The sequence below is a fragment of the Larimichthys crocea genome, chromosome III, assembly GCF_000972845.2.
Source record: "Larimichthys crocea isolate SSNF chromosome III, L_crocea_2.0, whole genome shotgun sequence".
NCBI classification, from domain to species: domain Eukaryota; kingdom Metazoa; phylum Chordata; class Actinopteri; family Sciaenidae; genus Larimichthys; species Larimichthys crocea.
In genome coordinates, this window is record NC_040013.1 from 1,418,148 (window position 1) to 1,439,742 (window position 21,595).

The 21,595-nt window shown below is 43.9% G+C and overlaps 1 protein-coding gene across 6 annotated transcripts in view; it reads left to right on the plus strand.

The window, feature by feature from the left end:
• Positions 1-21,595, plus strand: part of fgfr1a (fibroblast growth factor receptor 1a) — a 32,153-nt gene that overhangs the window by 4,971 nt on the left and 5,587 nt on the right. For 3 of the 6 annotated variants that reach the window (XM_027277705.1, XM_019259493.2, XM_027277702.1), the window contains 7 exons: positions 5,370-5,550; positions 11,567-11,809; positions 12,478-12,567; positions 13,212-13,384; positions 16,098-16,221; positions 16,936-17,126; positions 17,240-17,390. In XM_027277705.1, coding sequence (XP_027133506.1) covers positions 5,397-5,550; positions 11,567-11,809; positions 12,478-12,567; positions 13,212-13,384; positions 16,098-16,221; positions 16,936-17,126; positions 17,240-17,390 — 1,126 coding nt within the window. In that variant the 5' untranslated portion in view covers positions 5,370-5,396. Of the gene's footprint in view, positions 1-521; positions 535-5,369; positions 5,551-11,566; positions 11,810-12,477; positions 12,568-13,211; positions 13,385-16,097; positions 16,222-16,935; positions 17,127-17,239; positions 17,391-18,192; positions 18,338-21,595 lie in introns of those variants that run through there. The other 3 variants (XM_027277701.1, XM_027277703.1, XM_027277704.1) reach the window with 2 other exon arrangements.

The following is a 21,595-nucleotide window of genomic DNA, read 5'->3' on the forward strand; positions in this document are numbered from 1 at the left end:
CTTTCTTCTCCGTGCGGCTGTCTTTGCTGTCCTGTTAATGAGGATCTACCATTTGTGTGTGAAAATCCAAATTATTGTCTGTAAATGTGTTTCATTATGAAAGTTAATCAGATTAGATCATAACTTGGATACATGCACATAAACTGTTAAAATGTGCATTTATTCAAGTAACGTTCGGATCTGATTAACTTTACACATTACAGACACAGCCATGGATGAATGATGTGGATTTATTTTGAAGATCTGCAACACAGATGACAGAAACTACAAAAAAAACAAGACAGCAAATGTTTGGCTTTTTGTGATTGAGGTTTTCTATCATTTGTGTCTCGAATATCGCGTCGCAAAAGTTTCGCTAAAATATGCGTTAAAATCTTCTGGAGTGGTGAGTGTCGTTAACGGGACAAACGGGTAAAATCTGGTATATTATATATATTATTTTATTCTTTTTTTCCCGGGGGAAGTTTTCCAATCCTCCAAATCTCAGCTCCGGACTCCGGGACCGACTGGCTGGTTCAGCCCCCCAACAGTGAGGTGGTCCGGGCTGTTTGTCTCTCCTCCGGCCGCTCCGTGGTGCGTTTACCGTGCCCAGCCTTTTTACATTTAAAAAAGTCGGGTTTATAAGCAACTTTCTCAAACGTGAGTCACGTCGGTGAATCAGGACAAAGTGAGTGTCTGGCGGCGTAGCAAACACCTCTGTCTCCTCCATGCCTGATGTGAAAGGCCCAAATGTTGCCTTTGTGTTCTAAAGTTAATCAGATTAGATCATTAACTTAATAAATGCACCTTTTTCAACAGTTGGAGCACTTTAAAGTTGCATATCTGCAAAGAAATCCACATTATTTATTGAAAAATCGTGCCACAAATGTGCCTGCAGTCTAAAACTAACAGATGATCATTAACGAATAATGCAGTCTGGCAACCTCAGCGGTCGTGTTAATCAGGTTTTCTACCATTTGTGTTGCTTATCTGCAAGAAAATCCAAATTATTCATCAAGATTTGTGTCTGTAAATGTCTCAAATGTTGCCTGCGGTGCAGTTTCTGTCTAAAATTAATCAGATTAGATCATTAACTTGAATAAATGCTCTTAAACTGAACATTTTAAACCCTTTTTTGGACCTTTCTGGCTTCTTTGCGGTCCTGTTAATGAGGATTTCTACCATTTGTGTGGGAAAATCCAAATTATTGTCTTGTAAATGTGTTTCTATTGAAGTAATCCAGATTAGATCTTAACTTGGATCATGCCACATAAACTGTTTAAAATGTTGCATTATTTCAAGTTAACTGTTCTGATCTGATTAACTTTACACATTTACAGACACAGCCATGGATGAATGATGTGGATTTATTTTGAAGATCTGCAACACAGATGACAGAAAACCTTAAAAAAACAAGAAAGCAAAGTGTTTAGACTTTTTGTGATTGAGGTTTTCTATCATTTGTGTCTAATATCTGCAAGAAAATCCAAATTATTCATCGAGAATCGTGTCTGTAAATGTTCCAAATGTCGCCTGCAGTCTAAAGTTAATCAGATTAGATCATTAACTTGGATAAATGCACATTAAAAAGTGCTCAGACTGTGCAGTTTGTGTGCATTTATTCAAGTTAACGATCTAATCTGATTAACTTTGGGCTGCAGGCGACATTTGTGACATTTACAGACACGGTTCTCGATGAATAATGTGGATTTCTTTTGAAGATCTGCAACACAGATGACAGCAGAGTGCTCAGACTTCTTTGTGCTCGAGGTTTTCTAACATTTGTGTCGGTTTAAAGCTCAGGTATCTGTCATGAAGTCTGGGCCTGCATGGGCCCGGTGTGATGTTACGTAAAACTCTGAATGTCGTAGGGAGAAGACGGATGGTTTAAGGAAAGGCAGCGTGTCCGCGGGGAGTTGACCATGAGGAGGAGAGAGAAGTGTAATGGGAAGTGAGGAGCAGTGCTGCCCTTTAATCTGCTCGGCTGCTCTCCGGCCTCTGAATTATTGTCTTTGAGCAGCACAAGCGTGTTTTTATTCTGACGTGGATCCATGGCTGAGCCGTGGGGTTAAAGTTTGACTCCGTCAGGTGGATGTCGTGGCTGTTTTCTCCACATTCACACATGCTGAAAAAGGACCGAACCAAATGGCAAAGTGTTGGTTGTCTTTACTTTTCAGTGTAATCTCTCGACACCTGATCCCTCCACCCTCCTCCGGCTGGTGGAGAAGCTCTGCTTCAGTGTCTCTGTGTTTTTGTGAAAACAGTAGCCTGAGGGACGGTCTGATGCTCTCACAGCCCACAGCGTGCACACCAGGCTGGGCCTGCTCCTGCTCCTGCTCCTGCTCCTGCCCCTGCTCCTGCTCCTGCTCCTGGCTGGGAGTGCAGAGTTAACTGGGAGGGACGGAGGGCTGGCTTTCCAGAATTTGGGAGTTGAGGAATTTTCTGCATGGATGGCGGTGAACAGTAATTATGGTGCGGGCTGTGTTCTGGGTTAGAGCTGTAACCTTTTGTCTTTGTATAACGAGAGGACATAAATGTGTCTGACGTCGTCTGATCTGTCGTCGGAGGTTTGTTGAAGCAGCTTTTCTTCTTCTTCTTCGCTCGAGCACTGAAAGAAGCAGTGAAACAGCAAACCTCTGCACACGTGTTTTGGCCTCGCTGCTTGTTTTTAACCCGACAGCTGGGGCTGTTGTTGCACCAGTTTATCCACCACACGTAACAGTGACTGAGCTCTCAGGTGAGCTCTGTAAAAACACGTCCTCAGGCGGTAACCAAAGTTTTAGACTGAAAATTAAAATATTAGAAACACAGTAAGAGGTCGAGGGATGGCCGATACTGACATCGATACTTTTAAGGAGTTTTAAAGGATCTGATGACGCTGATAGTTGGACAACAATCCTGATACGATCGCTTGGATTTGATTTGAAGACACATTAGATCTGCAGTGAGCTCATATTAACCTGTCTGATTTATAGTTTCTTTTAGGTCTGTAAAGTGTCGAAAAATAGTGAAACGTCAAGTCCAAGTGCCCAAAACTCAAAGATATTCAATCAGAAGACTGTTCCCTGAACTTTTATCCAAATAAATAATAGTATCACTAATAAAATCACTAACAGGGTCTGAAAACTGATTAAAACATGAAGAGATTGGCGACCCCGGCCTCTTTGTGATTGATTTTAAAGAAAGATTTTGAGTCTTTAAATGTTTATTTTTGTTCCAAACTCAAAGATATTCAGTTTAATGTGACACAAAACAAAGGACAGAACATTTTTTATGAAAAAGGACTTTAAAGATTCATCGATTGATTGATCAGACGGCAGCAGCTCTAGAAACTGTGAATAAAAACTCATATCTTCATTTTTAATGTGATGAAATCAGAAAATCTTCGTGTCTGAGAGGCTGAAAGCAGAATCTGAACATGAAAAATGACTGTAATGTATTAATAGTCATCTAGGACGTTGGCAGCTGCAGAAATAAAATCTCAAATATCGGCCGGCGTGTTGCTCATCCTCCATCAATGAATGGTGTGTGTGCTTACTAAGACACACTGTGTGTTTAACTGTTGCTCCCATGGGGAAGCGAGGATGACAAAGTGTTGTGTCATACTTTGAAGGAGCTGCTTCCTCCTCTCTCTTCAATTATTGACGGTTGTCGTAGTGACGAGGTCCGACGATGCTCGGCCTTTCTCTCTCTCTCTTTGCGGTCGGCTCCTTTTTTTTCTTTTTTTTTTTGTTGGAGCGTTTCCCAAACTCTGACTCACCGCTTACAGAGCGCCGCGATGACCAAGCTCCTCTCCTCTCTCCTCGCTCGGACCCCCCTGACCTCGGCGGCTCAGCTGCTGGAACACTGGACCATTCTTGGAAAGTGAAATTGAATTGGTTTTGAGGAGAACACAATGAGTGTTTCAGTGATTCACACACACAGGCCATTACCTCTTAAAGGAAACCACAGCTGCTTCTGAACGTGACCGTCGGGCTGTTTGACCCAGATGTGACGCTGCTGTTTGACTCGATATGAATGTTTGAATATTTTTAGTCTTTTGTCTCTTTGTTGACGGCTCGTGGGACCAAATGGGACCAAAAAAAACCCCCCCAACTGTTAGGTGATCTTTCTACAAGGGTGTCACGTAACGGGCTTTTTAAGACAAATTCCTCGAGGGGGGTTTCTGGAGGTCCGGGGCAGAGTGTTAATCTCAGTGGCCAGATGCTGCAGAGGTGATGATGCGAGCAGATGTTCATGCGAGGGTCGCACGTTATTTTTCAGAGGCTGCGGTCCTTCCAATCCCAGCAGCAGCCGAACGGAGCGAGCGAGTTCAGACTTGAAAGTTTTCACAACAAAACCTTTAATTCAGACGAAGCGAGCGCCGTGTTTTCTTCCTCCGAGCTATCGGAGCCGCAGCACTTTCTTATCTTTTTTTTTTTTTTTTTTTTTTTTTGTACAAGCAGGACCAAACGTCGGAGTTCTTACCTTGAACCCGCAGACAGAATATTCTCTTCTTTCTCCAGCGAGGAGGAATTTGCTTATCGTGAAAGGAAACCTCGTCTTTTTTTTTTCTTTATTCTGCCGGTTTAAGAGCTCCAAACTGTCCCAGACTTCACAGCACATGTCTCAGATTTAAAGTTTGTTTTTCACACATAATAAAAAGGTGAAGTCAGCTTTTATTCTCTGGCTCTCTGCTGCTACGTTGTTGTTTTTAAGAAGTAAAGTCACTTAGAGTGATTAAACATCAGGAAATGGTTGACACCGGCCTCTCTGTGATTGATTTTTCTTCCAGGTTCTCGACAGTAGTTTTACTTGTGATGATAAATGTCTGTTTTTATTGTGCAAGTTTCAAGTTTGCAGAGCAAGATGTTTTATTTTTGTTAGATATTCAGTTTAATGTGACATGAAACAGAGAAAAACAGAAACTCTGTATTTAAGAGGCTGATGACTTTAGTCATAAAGTCACTAACTGTATAAAGAAGTGGTTAAATGACGTGAAAGTCACTTGAAGTTGGCGACACGTCGCCTCTCTGTGAGTGATTTTGATGCCGGTGCCACCTCTCCTGTCACAAGAAGTCTGTTTTTATTGTTTGTGGTCCAACAGGACGTTTTGAAAGTGTTTTAAATGTTTCGTTTTTGTCCAGAACTTCAAAATATTCAGTTTAATGTGACATGAAACAGAGAGAAACGGAAACTCTTTGTGTCTAAGAGGCTGAAAGCAACAGTTTTACATGAAGAAACAGAGCTGCTAGTCGCGTAAAGTCACTTTACATGTTGAGTGTCGGTGCCTCAGATTTGAACGTCTGTTGTTATTGTTCGTGGACGTCCTTAACTCTGAGTCTGCAGAGCTACGTCCTCTTCGTGCTCGTGCATTAATGAGTTTTTCTTCTTCTCTGCCTCGTCCTCAGCGTCGCCCTGTGAATGACCCGGCGCTGATGCCCCAAAGGTCTGAATGGAGTTGCAGTCGCAGAGCAGCCAGCAGTTGTAGCTCCCTCAGCAGGATGCTGATGAGGCCAAGTGTACTTCTGTTTCTGGCTTTATTCGCCCAAGTTCTCCGGACGCAGTGCCGACCCGCCAGCACAGATGAAGGTAAGACGACTCAAAGCTGCTCAGACTTTCTTCGTCTGTTATTAAATCTCACGTATCTGTTTGAACTTATTAAGTCTGTCTTATCTGGACTCCCGTCCTGATAATCAAAGCTTTGTTCCCGGTGCAGGAATGTAACACTAACACACTCCAGGCTTTTGGTGAAGTCTGTCCTTTGTAGCGTCACTGTTTCCTCCACCCACCCCTCCATCGGATGTTGTTTTGGGGGGAACTTTACTGCGTCAGACGAGACTCACTGAATATCCACGCTCTGATGATTTAACTCAGGCCTTAAACTGGATGACTCGGAGAGTTTCAGTCCGCTCGGACTGTTACACGAGTTAACTTCTGAAAAGGGGAAAGAGGCACTGAAATCGAATCCTTAAAAATGTGTGTCTTGGATGCCGTCCAGCGGTGTAATAGCTGCCTGGGCTTGTGGGTAGATGGGTTTGGATGTTTACACTCTGCAGTCGGAAGTGGAGAGCGAGCAAAAAGAATATGATAAAGCCGAGCATTATAATTAGAGTAATTAACCAAGAGGGTCTCTCTTGGGCTTGTAAGCCCTAAAATAAACTGTGTTTAAGGCAACAGTGGGACGGGGAGGAGTAAATGACTCCCATCTGTAGCCCGAGGGCAGCCCCGCTACCTCGCTGCTCTCCTCCTTTGTAATGAAAAGGTATTTGTTGTCACTGAGAGAGGCGTTAACTGCCAGGGAAACTATAAATTAGCCCGTTTTTTAAAAGAAGACGTTACTTTGAGCCCTCTCCGATCCTCCGGGATCGAGTTTCCGAGAGGAGAATGTTTGTCGTCTAAGGTGAGCCGTAAATCTCTGAGAAGTCTGATGCATTTACGCTCCACCCAGGTTCTTAATCACCAAATGGTCAGGTACTATCTCATGCGCCTGTGCTGCTTCTTCTTCTCCTCCCCCCTCAACAACACCCGTGGACTTTTAGCTGCTGGGAATGCTTCACTTTCTTCCCCCCCCTCCTTCCTTTGCCTCCCCTGCCGGGTGACGGATGGCTTCAGCTGTCGACAAACAATCACAGCAGCAGCATTTGGTCGCATTCCTTTTGTCTCGGGGTCGGGAAACAAAATAGTTGTATGGAAATGGTCGTGTTGTTTTTTTGTCTTGTGTGTTGTTCACATAAGAAAAGAATATTCACTCTACAAATTCTCCCTCAGGGGAGGCCGAAGTTTGACGTGGCGTGATGTTTTTTTAAAAATCATTTCGATGTGGGTTTGTTTCTTTGAATGTTCCTGGAGGATTTGTCAGACTCGATGCTCTGCTGTCCGTCAAAGTGTACGAGCCGCCTGACTCTTCCACAGAAAGGCCTCCGAGGAGCTCGCGGCTCTGCTGACGCTCGTGAAGTGACTCAAATGCAAACGAGGATAAAAGTAAAACGAAGGACAGTCTGCGGGTGTCGTTCTCAAACTGGCTGTGGTACGCCGCCTCCCATGAGAGGAAACTCTGAAGTCTATATTTTTAATTAAATAGATTAATTTAGAAACCTTTTGAGGTCAGGTCACGTTCATGCAGGTAGCGTGTAGCTCGCATACGTCCGTCATAGTCACGAGCTGAAATGCGACGAGAGCTCTGATTCATTCAGGATTCAACAACCGTCAATTATATTTCTATTTTTCCCCTCAGGAACAAACTTCTCTCCATGTGTGAGCGTCTGTAGCTGAACAGGGTCGGCCTAGTTGTGTTTCAATGTTTGTTCTGAGGTCGCACGCTGTGTAAACAGTTTAGTTTATGAGAAATGAGAATTAGTGTTTTTTTTTTTAAAAGTGAAATTCAACATGAACGCAGTGCTTCATGAGTAAAAGATTCAGATGTGACATAAGCACTTTGTTTTGGTGACAAACAAACATTAAACAGCAAATGTATAAAGGTATAAATACATGTGCAGTGTGTATTTTAACATGAAGACAGAGGAACAATAACGCGTCAAGGCTTCCAACAATTCACTCAGATGTCATTTTTCTTGATGTGTTGATCAACATTTGTTTATTTGTGAGCTTATAAAAACAAATCTAGAGAATATTTTACTGCTTTCTGCTGCAGGTCGACTCTGCATGGAGTGGAATCAGCTCGTGTGTTGGATTACTTTACTCTGTGCAACTGGATATTTTTTTTAAATTGATTTTTTATGAAATGCATTCATTTAAAATCTTAAAAATTAAGATTGACATCATCAAAAACCTGCAAACTGTTGCATTTCCTGCAGTACTCGTTCGTGCACGCTACATGTGCATGCATGATTAGTTACGAACTAACCTGAGCTTAAAAACAATGTTAAATAATCTTTTTAGGATTAAACCTGTGTGGCCTCACGCTGCTGTGCTTTAACATCGCTGATATTTTCAGCTCGATGCGGCGACACGTCCCTACAAACCTCTTCCATGATGTTTTTCTGTGCGTTGGAGCCGCATGTCGCGTCTCGTCTGAGCTCTTGCTTTTCCTGTTTGTTCATTAAAGCCATAATGTGAAAGCTAAATGTGGCCGAGCTCATTTGAATGACACTGCACCGTCCACGGTAATCCTTGTAGCTCCCGAGTGTTAATCCATGCTGATTGTGAACGGCTCATTTAGGAGTGAAAGGCTCCTCCGCTGGAGAGCTTTCAGCAGGGACACTCGCTCAGTTTTGCTAATAGGCATTGTTCTTATTCTTTAACTTCCTGCCAGTCAGCATCTTTTGTCTCTTATCAATCCCCTCTACATGTCACCACCCCTTCACTCCTTCATCGCTGTGGCCGAATCAGCAGAGGAAACTTGTTGTTGTGTCACCACAGAGCGACCTCAGCCAGCCTGACTTTTACTGCATTCAACCATCACTGCAGCGAGAGGCAGGAAATCCCAGAAGTCATTCACGCGGCATATTGCTTCCTATCTTGTAGCCAGAGAAGCTTCCACAGACCGGCGCCAACTCTTCCCTTTTCTTTTTTTTAGCCCTCGCTTTAATGCTTTCTTCTCCACAAAATTCCTCCCATGATTTCTGTAATTGGGCTGATTTTAAACGGCGTCAATCAATGTTTCCAAACGGGGTGGAAGAACACGTGAGAGATCATTCCAGATGGGCTGCTCTCTGAAAATATAATCCGCTTTAATCCAATCAGAGCAGCGGGAGGATTAATTGAGATGAAACGTCCTCGGATTCAAAGGGAAAAGTTGGAAACTCACCGGCGCTCGCTCTGCGACTTCGTTAGCTTAAAGAGAAAACTGGAGCGAGATTAAACCCGACACCGTCGAATCTTCACAACAATTCACAACGTGCGTTGAGTTTTATCACATTTGTACTGTGCAAATAAACAAAACTACAGTCAGAATTATTATTTTAAACTCTTAATCCTGACTTTAAACTCAGAATTATGACTTTAAACTCTTAATCCTGACTTTAAACTCAGAATTATGACTTTAAACTCTTAATCCTGACTTTAAACTGAGAATTATGACTTTAAACTCTTAATCCTGACTTTAAACTCAGAATTATGACTTTAAACTCTTAATCCTGACTTTAAACTCAGAATTATGACTTTAAACTCTTAATCATGACTTTAAACTCAGAATTATGACTTTAAACTCTTAATCATGACTTTAAACTCAGAATTATGACTTTAAACTTAGAATTATGACCTTAAACTCTTAATCATGACTTTAAATTTAGAATTATGACTTTAAACTCAGAATTATGACTTTAAACTTTTAATCTTGACTTTAAACTCTTAATCCTGACTTTAGACTCAGACGTCCTTTTTTCTGAAGTGTTAGTTGAGTATTTAAATGAAGCTGTTTTATGGAGAGAAGTTGAGGTCCAAACTAACTTTGTAATAAGAAATCGAGCTCTCTGCTGCAGGTCGATGCTCTGCGTGGCATGAAACCATCAAGTTATCCTGATTATCACCTATCATGTGTTGGAGAGTCACTTAAATATCTTTTTTAAAATTAAAAACATTCATTTAAAATCTCAAAGTTGATGTTCTACCATCAAAATACGACAAAATGTTTAAAGAAAATCATCGGTTAGATCACTGACATGTTGTCATGTCTCCTTACGCTGCCGTACTTTAACATTACTGATATTTTCTGTGGTGCACAAAGTTTGCTGCACTTCTCTGCAAACCACATCTTTTGTCATCTTTAACATTTCTGCAGCGGATCGATGAGAAAAGCGTCACATGGGTCGACCGCGCCGTGTTAAATCTCACTCCAGTTTTAAGTAGGGCTGTCACAGAAGCACAAATGGTCCCTACAATAAAGCAGGCAGCACATTTTACAGCTTTAATGGGCGTTTTTTATGATGTCTGCAGCCAGATTAACAGCTGGGATGTTGACACAGTCTTATCAGTGGCATCTCCGTTTACAGGGCAGGGACAGAAGAACACACACTCCCAACAACACGCGTGTAGACCTCCGCAGAGCTCACGTTAAAGTCTGAATCCACAGGTCGGGCGGCCCGTCACTAACTGCCTCTTCTGCTTTCCCCCCTTTTTTGTTTTTGAGGAGAAAGTTGATCCTACCCCCCTGGCCCCTTTTTCCTGCTGGGATTAAGGGCCTGTCAGACATATGTGATCCAGGAAATACCTTTACTAGGCCCAAGTGGGGTCACCATAGCAACTGGCACTAGAACCTGCCGCTGCAGGCCCTCGCCTGCTCGCTGCTCGCTCCTGTGCACATGCTCACTGGCTCCCTGCTTCCCCTCTCATTGTTCGCAGGCCTTTTGTTGTGACGGTGGGAGGGATTAGTCAGGTTTGCTGATGTCGTGCTGGATCTATAGATGTGCTTCCTGTTGTTGTGAGGTTTACAAACACACACACACACACACACACACACGGACAGTTCGGAACAATCTCGTCTTGAGGGATCGTTTACCGCCGTGGCATTTGATTATCTGCTTCAGTTTTTCTTGTAATGGTGGAACCGGAGGGAAAAGCAGGACTTTATGTCGTAGAGCTGCCACAGGGCGTTAGTTTGATTAGTTTGTGGTGCCACTCGGATAAAACAACAGAAACGTGTCGACCCATTTGTTAAACGACGACCGTTTTTAAACGCTTTGGTTTCAGCTCCTCAAACAAGAGGATTTGCTGCCTTCTTCACATCAATATAAACTTAATATTTTTGAGTTTTGGAGACTTGTTTTGGGCAGATTAGGACCTCCAAATGTGTCGTTCTGACATCAACTAATAGATTATATAATCACGACTCGGCACGCCTCTGGAGGATGTGATCCAAACATTTCCACTAACTCCACAGTGTCCAAAAACAAAGATCGATGAGGAGATGGTGGAGTAATATATTTAGTGATGAGTCAGGATTGCTCGTTTGGAGCTACTTGTTGAATATCATCAGTTAATCTATTATTTCCTCGATCGATCAGTGACGTCCTCAAACGTCCTGTTTTGTCCGTTCAGCTTACAGTCGTACGGGACGAAAGAAAGCAGAAAATCTTCACATGAGAGGCTGAAATTCAAGAATAACAATCGAAAAGTTGCCGATTAATTGACTAATCGTTGCAGCTCTAATCCTCGAGCGAGTTGTCCAGTGACGATCTTTTACCTTTCGTAAACTAGACAAACACCATTGTGATGGACGACGTGTCAGCGTAATTGTGTTACCTCGTCCTCCTCGCCGACTATGTAGTCATTTAGAACAGGGGAGGCTCAGGTGTCTTCGCTCCGCGACGCCTCCCCCCCTCCTCAATCCTCTAATTGAATTTCACCTTCCTTTTCCCAAGTAGCTCCTTGCCTGCCTGACGAAGGAAGGGGCCTTAACTAATTTGCGATATGATTTAATTTATGGGGAGGTTAGGCTGCAGTTTGCCGGGAGGAAATCAAGGGAGGACTTTTCTGCTGTTTGTTGGACCTTGTTGGTGTCCGTAGAGCAAAGACTGGTCCCCTCTGTTCCCTGTCAGTTACTGTTTATGATGTGAGACTTCCAGTATGTGTCATGGTTTGAGCCAAAAATATAAATTTCATGTGTTCATGGAGCCGTTCTTAAAGTCCTGTTGTTTCCTTTGGTTAGTCTCTGTGGAAACACAAGCAGAGCTCTTCACGCTCTACCTTGGCGACCGTCTGGACCTGACCTGCCCGGCCAGGGACTCCCTGCACGCTGTCAACTGGACCAAAGACCATGTGGCGGTGACGGACGGAGAACACACGCGCATCCGCAACGGCCAGCTGGAGATCGAGACCGCGGAGCTGACGGACTCCGGGCTGTACGCGTGCACCACCTTCGGCAACCACAGCGTCTACTTCAACGTCACAGGTAAAGACGAAGTTACAGGAGTCTGAGTGGAGTCACTACATTAAAGGTCCCTTATTGTAGAAAGTAAGATTTTAATATCTTTTATTATAAACGGGTCTTGGTGCTTTTTAAATATTGTGAAATTATAAAATCAAAAAGCTCAATGTACAGACAAATTTACCTTTTTAAACAGGGCATCAGGGCTTCAGTAAGGTTGTGACGTCACAACTATACAGTCTCCGCCCTCGGACACGCCCCCAACACAGCCCATCTGGACTGGAGCTGCAAAAATGGGCCATTAATGAACTATTTTAGTTATTTTTTGACAAATTCTCTGATTTTAGCTCTTCAAACGTGAATATTTTCTAGTTTCTTTAGCCCTCCGTGACAAAACGCTGATTATCTCTGGGTTGTGGGTGTCACCTCGGGTTTTGGAGATCATTTTATGGACCAAACAACTCATTATTAATGAAAATAATTGAATAATATCTTTAATATTAATGAGAGAATGCATCACAAAGTACCCTGTTTTTGCTAGAGCTCCAGAGACGAGATGTTAAACTACATTTAGACACACACATATATCTTCCTATTGAAAATAAAACCACTGGAAAACTGTAAAATATGGGACCTTTAACCCACTGTGTCACACTTCAAGTGTTTTATGTCTTTACTTTGTGTTTCCTCAGTCGACACCCTGGCCTCCCACGAGGACGACGATGAGGATGAAGAGTCTTCGTCAGAAGAAGCCAAACTGCTGGGCAGTCAAAAACTGCTGCGTAAGTCACCGACGCTGCTGCAGCAGATGGTCGTTACTCGCCCGCTCCAGTCAGAGTTATGAGTAATCGCCATGGTCGGTGATTCGAGGCCGCTCACGTGCGTTTGTGGGTGATTTCACTCTGAATCAGAGTTTTCACTACCTCAGTGACAGCTTTTACACCAGGAATGTCCCTGCGGTGACTAACCGTGGTTAACCTTCGCCGTCTTCCAATTTGTCTTGAGAGCATTTAACACACTTCATCTGGCTACTGCTGCCCTCTCTGCCCACAAAGAATCCAGCGGCCGGCCGGCGAGCATGCCGACCTTGAGCTTGTACTCTGACTCGCAGAGCTTTATCTCACACAACAACAACACAACTTCACTTAACTGAGCAACACCCAGTGCTGCCAAGCTTTTTTTGGGGGGGCGGTGAACATGTGTTGGGATTGAGAGTGAGTGAGCGACGGTTAATCTGAGAAATAAAAAGTTATTTCCTGGTTGTTTGTTCCCCTCATCATATCTGAATTCACCCTTTACCTGCGAGCCGACCAGGAGCTAATTCACAAACCCCTCCACCACCATAACGTGGACAGAGCATCGTGTCACGAGTCTCTGCTGATGTGTCTTCACCTGCTAACCGTCCTCTTCTTTGTCGTTTGTTTAGCGATGGCCCCACAATGGGCTCATCCAGAAAAAATGGAGAAAAAGCTTCACGCCGTCCCGGCGAGTAAGACCGTGAGGTTTCGATGCCAGGCCAGCGGCAACCCAATGCCCACCCTGAAGTGGTACAAGAACGGCAAGGAGTTCAAGAGGGACCATCGCATCGGAGGCTTCAAGGTTAGTAAAGAAATGATCTGTCTGTCCATCTCAGTCCATCTGCTACGAGTGGAGATGTGTCAGTGATCTCATCTTTCTGCTCCTCCTCCACCCCGAGTGAGAAACACGTCCCGCATGTGAAAACAGAAGCAAAGTTTCACGTCTTGACCCAAGAAATGCAAGATGAAACCCGACGCCACAAAAAGGAACGTTGTGCAATAGTAATAATACCTCCAGGTGGGCAATACTAGCCATGTGTTTGGATGAAGGATAACATTGGCTGTCCTCATTCTGGGTATCAGTGTGCTCTGTAATTACATCCACGCAGTACTTTTACCACGATACCTGTGATATATATTTGACATGTGGGGGCGATTACTCCCTTTGTCAACGCAAGCTGTGTTCAAGTGTGACGCTCACGGCTGATAAACAGTGAGGTTATGATGGGTGATAAGACGGTTTATGGCTCCCTCTGAATTTACTTAGCAGAGAGGGTGTAGCAGGTGAAGGGCGTGGACCGGATCTGTTTCCGGACCAGTTTCCATTTACTCGCTGAGAGATTAACGTGATGAATCTGTTTTTTAAAAAAAAGATTTGGTCTAAGCCGTCAATTGTTTCCTACGTAACACAAGAAAGGTTGATGAGTTTAAAAGTGTCACGTTAGAAAAAACTAAATGTTTTTTAGTTTTTAACGCTCGCGTGAGGTGGTTTTTGTCTTTTGTAAAAAGAGTTAAAGGGAGACTGTCTAAAACCTGGACGTAGTCTCCGTGACGTCCCCGCAGACTGTCTGAAACCTGGACGTAGTCTCCGTGACGTCTACGCAGACTGTCTCAAACCTGGACGTAGTCTCCGTGACGTCCCCGCAGACTGTCTCAAACCTGGACGTAGTCTCTGTGACGTGTGCTGTGAAGTTGGACATTTTACCATGGGGACTTTTTCTTTTTCTGGGTTTCTGACGTTACGAATCTTCTCGTAAACCAAATCAAACATTAATTTATTCGCATTTTCTTTGACATAAATCATCTAAATTTGGTTAAGCTTGGACGCCAACACGACTTTGACTAACCGTTAATTATTCCGAGGCTTCATACTTCACATGGACTCGTTTAGCAGCCTCACGGGTGTGTCCCTGTGTGTCCTCCTCTCCTGCATCTGCTCTTCCCATCGAGGTGTGTGTGTCCAGTCTTGTCTTGTGCTTCCCTCAGTCCATCTCCCTCCCCAGCTGGGATACATTTAGGAGTTTCCTCTCAGCTGCCAGCTCCCTAAGACCCCCACCCACCCAGCCATCCACCCAGCGAGGCAGGCAGCATACTTCACCATCTGGCTGCCGTTTTTTCAAGTCAAGGTGCAGAGGCTGGGGCGTCCCTCATCCCTCCCTCAACTCTTATGCTTTTTTTTTTTTTTTTAACGGCCCCAGCTTCTATTGTTCATATCGTCTGCATCGAGACGTGCAGGAGGGAGGGAGTAATGTAGACCACATGTATATGAAGCCATGCACGGCACATCTGGCAGCAGGCAGCTGGACTCCCTCATCACGTTTTTTAAGCTAAATGAGGGAAACCGTACGTCTCGGCCCGCATGTACGCATGTTTGATGTTGCCACTGCCCTCAGAGGTTTGCTGGTTAATCACACACTGCCGGTCTTGGCAGATTTATGGAAGAAAAACTCTAATATGTCTTAGAAGGAGAAGGAAAAAAAAAAGAGTTGGTGCTAATAAGACAGGTTGGGACAGATTTATATAAAACAAACATGCGGCGTCTTTCCTGAAGTCTCTTTGTTAGGTAGGACAAAGAAGCTGATTAACACATTGGGTGGTGTCACAGGAAGAGGGAGTAGGTAATTATCTTGTTATCATCACATGACAGATGGTTGACCTTGTTAGCCATTGAAAGAGAATTTGATTTATGACGATTTCATATTGAGAGAAAACAGACGGAGAGAGATTCACATGAAGTTCTTTGCTGCTAAACCTGAAATGCTGTCGTCTGATTGGCTCCCAGTCAGCGGCATTTTAGCTTTGAGGCAAAAACGTCTTTGTCCATAGATCTGATTTATACATTTGATTCATAAAAACAGAAGAAACTCTGTTGACAGTTGTTGGATTATACTGTTTTTCAGACCTACTTCACTTATGGAGTCCTAAAAAGACATTTCTCAGTTGCCTACAACAGCACGTGGACTCATTTTTCTATGTAAAGGACTCAAATTATGACAAACATCCAAAATAAGTGACATTTTAGCCGAAGAGTGACGTTTCTCTTTGATTCCCTACAGTTAGCAACAAGACCACGACTTTGAGGGGTTGAGGGGTGACATGCGTGACGAACACACACCTCGTCTTCTCAGACTGTTTGTGTGTTTTCTTTGTTTTGGACGCCGTTTTTCAGATTTCCTTTTCGGAAGTCAAAGCAAAGGCTAACAAGTTTTACTGAGTTCATATTACTTTCTGTCTTCTCTTTTTTTCAATGACCTGCTTCATGAAATCCTTAGCAGCTGTCGGCTCGTGGTCTTTGTGGTTAAACTTCTTAAAACTCTAACACGTCAACAACATAAAACAAGAAGTTTGAACCTGAAGTTCAACATTCCTGCTCTGGGATTGGATGAAAAAAAATTGTGCATTTTTAATGATATAGCGCCTGATTTGCATATTTAAACAGTTGAGTAATCAGCTGAGGAAGTTTCACGGTGATATCTGTGACGTTCATCTGTGTGATTTCTGTGCTAACCCTTCAGGTCCGTGACCACGTGTGGACCATCATCATGGAGTCTGTAGTGCCCTCTGACAAGGGCAACTACACCTGCGTGGTGGAGAACCAGTACGGCAGCATCAATCACACCTACCAGCTCGATGTAGTCGGTAAGTGTGCGAGGAAATATCGATCACCTGCTGAATATTCATGAGGCTGTCGTGTCCCACAAATACAACCGACTAGATGTGATCCTGAAGCTCGTTCGTGTAACGTGATCCGGGACTTTTCCCGTCAGCCGTTTGACAGATTAAGCCTGTTTACTCGTGGCAGGAGTAATGGATCCATGTAGAGAAGTGAGAGAGAAGTGATTACTCCTGCAGGACCTGCCCCCTGTGACTCGCTCTTACACCATCGCGTCTATAAATCACAGTCCCACTTCCTCCGTCCGTCGCTGAAGTCCCCTGAGCTTCTCCTGACCTCAGCCAGAGCTCCAGAGTGTTTGTCCCCCCGCGGGCGTCTTGTCTTGGTCAGCCTGGACGTTTTGACACTGTGCCAGATGCTTGGCTTGTAAGTTTGCTTTGGAGAGTTATCAGTCATCAAAATGGAGTCGTTCTTTCCACAGTTACAGCTCCAGATCAAACACTTCACATGCGTGCCCGTCTATTGTGGCCAGCTTTAGTTCTCCGTATGAATTACAGTCTGGAACTTGTGAAATTACACAGCACCACGTCAGATTATACGAGCCACCTTGTTTGCCAACTGCCTCGTCCATTTCCAGTAACTCGCCGCGTCACAGTTTGTGTACTTTTTGAACTATTGCACGTGTGTTTGTCTTTGTGATATCGCGCGCTTGCTCACATCCGTGTGTTTGTGTGTCGCAGAGCGCTCGCCGCACAGGCCGATCCTGCAGGCCGGGCTTCCGGCTAATCGCACGGCGGTGGTGGGAAGCGACGTGGAGTTCGAGTGCAAGGTGTTCAGCGACCCTCAGCCTCACATCCAGTGGCTGAAGCACATCGAGGTCAACGGGAGCCGAGTCGGCCCTGATGGTTTGCCGTATGTCCGCGTGCTCAAGGTAGGAGCTCAGCGACTGATGCACGTGTCTGAAAACATCAAGTTTATGTTGCTTTCATAACTGAACACAAGCTTTTTATGATTTGAGTGCACATGACGTGTCTTTATTTCCAGCATTCAGGGGTCAATAGCTCCGACGCTCAGGTGCTGACCCTCTACAATGTGACTGAGGAGGAGAATGGAGAGTATATATGTAAAGTGTCCAATTATATAGGAGAGGCCAATCAGTCGGCCTGGCTGACTGTCACCAGATATGAGCCCACAGGTAACCGCCACGCAGCAGCAGCACGGGGGACGACACAGCGCAGTGGAGGCGCTTCTAGGACCACCGGGGGAAAAAAAAAAAACTAGAGCCGTATAACTCGAGACAACAACCTCAGCTGTTTCTCTCCTCCCTCCCTCGCTCCCTTCCTCCCTCTCTCCTGCCTCAGTGCTCCTGACTGTAAATGACGCTATGGAAAATTCCCGGCAGAACAGTTGAAAGTGTTTAGTCTCAGGTTTATGTTGGACCCGCTCTCATTCCTGCCCCATGCCATGTGTGCCCTCCTAATAAGGGCCTCTCTTGCCATCTTCTTCTATTACTCTCGCTCCCTTGCCCTTCAAAGTCCTCCGTGCACGGCTCACGGACTCCCTCCCTCTCTCCCTCTCTCCCTCTCTCCTCTTTGTTTTTTCCAGCTGTCCTCCTCTGCTCACCTTCATGTTTCACAGACCTCCTGCTGTTTGTCTAAAGCTCACATAGTTTACGTGTGGGTGCGCTGTTCTGCTGCGGAGTTTTCCATGTTGCCCATCTCTTGCATGTAGAGATGAGACTATTGAGGTTATTCGATGTGGTGACGGGGTGGCCCAATGTCAGGGTTCAACCTAACCAGCTCCTCCACTAACAGATCCTGGAGGGCTCTTCCTGACAGAGTCCTCTCGCAAGCGGGGCTCTCGGTGGTTTCTCGGTGTTGGATGTTCGGAGGAGAACGCTCCTCCGTCCCCTTTCTCTCTCAGAATCCTTTAACTCATGGTTCCCTTTCCCCTTTCTTGGGCCTCTTGTTGGGTCTGCTTCCTTTGTTATTTTCTAGACCGCTGGCGTTAACACCACGGACAAGGAAATGGAAGTCCTCCAACTGAGAAATGTGTCTTTTGATGACGCTGGGGAGTATACCTGCTTGGCGGGCAATTCTATCGGGTTCTCTCATCACTCTGCATGGTTGACCGTTTTTGAAGGTATCAGTGGTTCTGTCGCTCTCCTATATTTCCATTTATTTCCCCAACTTTTCCAACTCCAGCCTGGCTTTCCACCTTCACATTTACCAGACCAGGACTCTGGTTCTGTTGTAAAATGTAAGACGGAAGCCAGGGCAAGTACTAAAACTTCCCCTCTCCTTCTCTGAGCATGGCTCCTGCTCCATCTAAACTCTCTAGATGGGAGAGTGTGCGCCATGCTCTGCTGTCTCTATAAATGAAATCAGCGAATGCCAAACAACCCGAGAGCTACCCGGTCTACCGTGACAAAGAAACATATAAAAATTAAAGCTGCAAGCAGCGATGGTCGGGCCCTCGCACATGTGCGCACGTCGAAATGTGCATAATATCAGTCTTGATAAGCACAAGAAGTTTCAGACAGCTCTGAGAAGGTGCTTCCTGCCGATTTCTTCTTTGAATCTCTTTATGGATCGCCACGCCCACACCGTTTCCTCAAAATTCATCATTTTGATAACTTTTACTCAGGAAGTCTATGTGAACACACCTACCAAGTTTGAAGTCAATGAGATAAAATCCCTAGGAGGAGTTCGTTCAAACATGACCCCTTGTCAACCAAGCCGAAACAGCAAAAATGGTGATTTTCATCCTTAAATATCTCGCTTCCTGTTCATTGTAGCCAATTGCTCCAGGAGACTTTTTTTGTAGGTCTCGTTCGAATGCGACCCCTGGAAATGACAATCAGCCAAAAAGTCAATGGAGTCTCTGCACCGTTGACTTTGACGCGCCGTCACGGCCACGCCCTCTGATGAAAAGTTGTGATTTTCATAACTTTCCATTGTCGAGGCCTTGAAAACACACACGCCAAGTTTCAAACACATCGGATAAAATCCCTAAGAGGAGTTCGTTCAAATGCGACCCCTGGAAATGAAGCCAAAAAACACGAAAAGGCCAACTTTGGCAAAAATTGGACGCCGTACGCTTCACTGTAGCCCGGGTCACCAAGAGACTTTTTTGTGTGTCTTGGGATGTTACATACTCCCTCCAAATTTCGTACACCTGGATGAAACCGTGGCGAGGGGCCCCTCCGAAAACACACACGTAGGTGGCGCTGTCGAGTCGCTTTCGAGACCCCCAAAATGCGTAATTTTACACCCGACTTTGGTGGGGTAGGCGAATTTTCGTGAGTTTTCGAGTACATAGAGGCCGTTTAAAATACTATTTACTTTTTAAACGTTGTTAAACGTTAGAAATCCAATAGGACCTCGCCCAGCGTGCCGTGCTTGGGCCCTAACAAGAACACATTAAATACATGCAGCCAGGTAGAAGTTCACCTTTCTAGACGGGTTGTTTGGCAGCTCCGATCAGATTTCACTTTGAACTGTCTCCACCACTCTGCTCTTTAACTGGTGTTTGCATTTGATTTGGTGTAAAGCTGATTTCCTCTGACAAGCTCAACAAAATGACATGTATTCCTGATGTCATTTCCTGCTGTGAGCGCAGCGGCTGGCTTCGATAATTGGCTCGCTGTCTCATTCCTGAAGGGTTGGAATGGGCATTTGTCCAATTATCAAGCTGCTTGTCAGTCAGCCTCTTCACACAAGTGCAGCTCACTTGTGTTGCTGGTGTTGGTTAGGGGTGTAATGGTTACACTTCAGTCCGTGTGGCAGCCTTGGTTTGGGATGCATTGTTCTTCTTTTTAAATACAAAACTCAGCGTTTGAGTCAAGTTCTGAACTCCTGAAGTGAATCTGTCCTGTTTTTAAAATAAATAAATGTTCGTTCATTCAGTGTTTTTAGCAAGATACCAGACAGGCAATGTTTACAATTAACTACATTATTAATTTTAAGTGTCTGACTACAGAGATGGGCCTTTTGTGGAAGAGGAAGATCGTTTTTGTTTAACCAAAAACGGCAGTTATATCACTGTACTTTATTTTACTTCAGTAAGGCTTTGTCATGTCATCAACTCTAGTTTGGCCAAAATAAACAGAGATTTAGCTGAGTTAGATTTTTGTTTCTGTTGAGTTTAAATGTAGTGTTATGAGGTAAAATAACAGTGACAGGCTCAAATTGTTTTTCCTCTGTCTTAGATCCTACAGAGACCTTTATTGTGAAGGAGTAAGACCTTTTTAAATTGGGCAGCTACCAGCCACCAGACTCCATTGACAAAAACAGTTCACGTGAAATAACCTTTTTATTTTGACCAGAGTCCGTGTTTGTTTATTTAAAAAAAAATATATAAAATAGTTGTTTTTGTCAAAGGCGTGTGGTGGCTCAGATTGTTGTGCCTATAAATTTAGACCTTTTTGTACGGCAGCTATATCACCGTGTTAAAAGCCACCACACTCCATTGACAGAACAGTAATTTTACCTTGTAACAAAACATTCAAACTCGACAGAAATCAAATAATATTTATTAAAACTTTTTGTTTATTTTGACTAAACCAAAGATGGGAAAACCTTTAACTGAAGTAAAATTACTGTTGTCAATGGAGTGTGGTGACTTTTCGGTTGAGACTGACTGCTTAGATTGTTACAGACATGGACCTTTTATATTAAAGAGTAAGGTACTTTGTAAATAAGCAGTTGTATTGATATGTTAAAAGCCACCACTAGGCAAAATTATAGTTTTTGTCATTGGTGCCTTTGTATCACAGGTATGTAATCAAAAAGGATCTTGCTCTTTTATAAAAAATGATCTGAGGCCATCAATTTTTTTTTTCCACTGTTCCAACAATCACCAACTCTGGTTTGGTCAAAATAAACAAAGGTTTTGGTGGATTTTTATTTGTTTCTGTTGAGTTTGAAGTGTTACAAGGTAAAAAATGTTTTACTGTTTTTGTCAGTGGAGTCTGGTGGCTGTTTATGCTTCAACTCAAAGGATCTAAGACTCTAAGAATAACAATCTGTCGGTGTGTGACCACCAAATCTTCCACAGTCCCTTTGACAAAAACAGTAATTCCACCTTGTAACAACACTTCGTTCAACATTCAAGCAAAATAAAATGTGTGTTTTGATCAAACTAGAGTTGGTGGTTGTTAAAACAGAGAAAAGACGACAACACTTTACTGAAGTAAAATTCTTGTTTTTGTCAGTGTGGAGTCTGGTGGCTTTTAACACAGTGACATATCTGTGTTTGTGCTTCATCATAAAGGATCTTACTCTGTGACAAAAGGTCTAAATCATAATAAAGATTACGTCGCAGCCAAAAAATTTGGGTTGAAAATCCAGAAGTTACCCTTTTTAACGGCGGTAGGTAGACGCGTCTATGAACAACAAA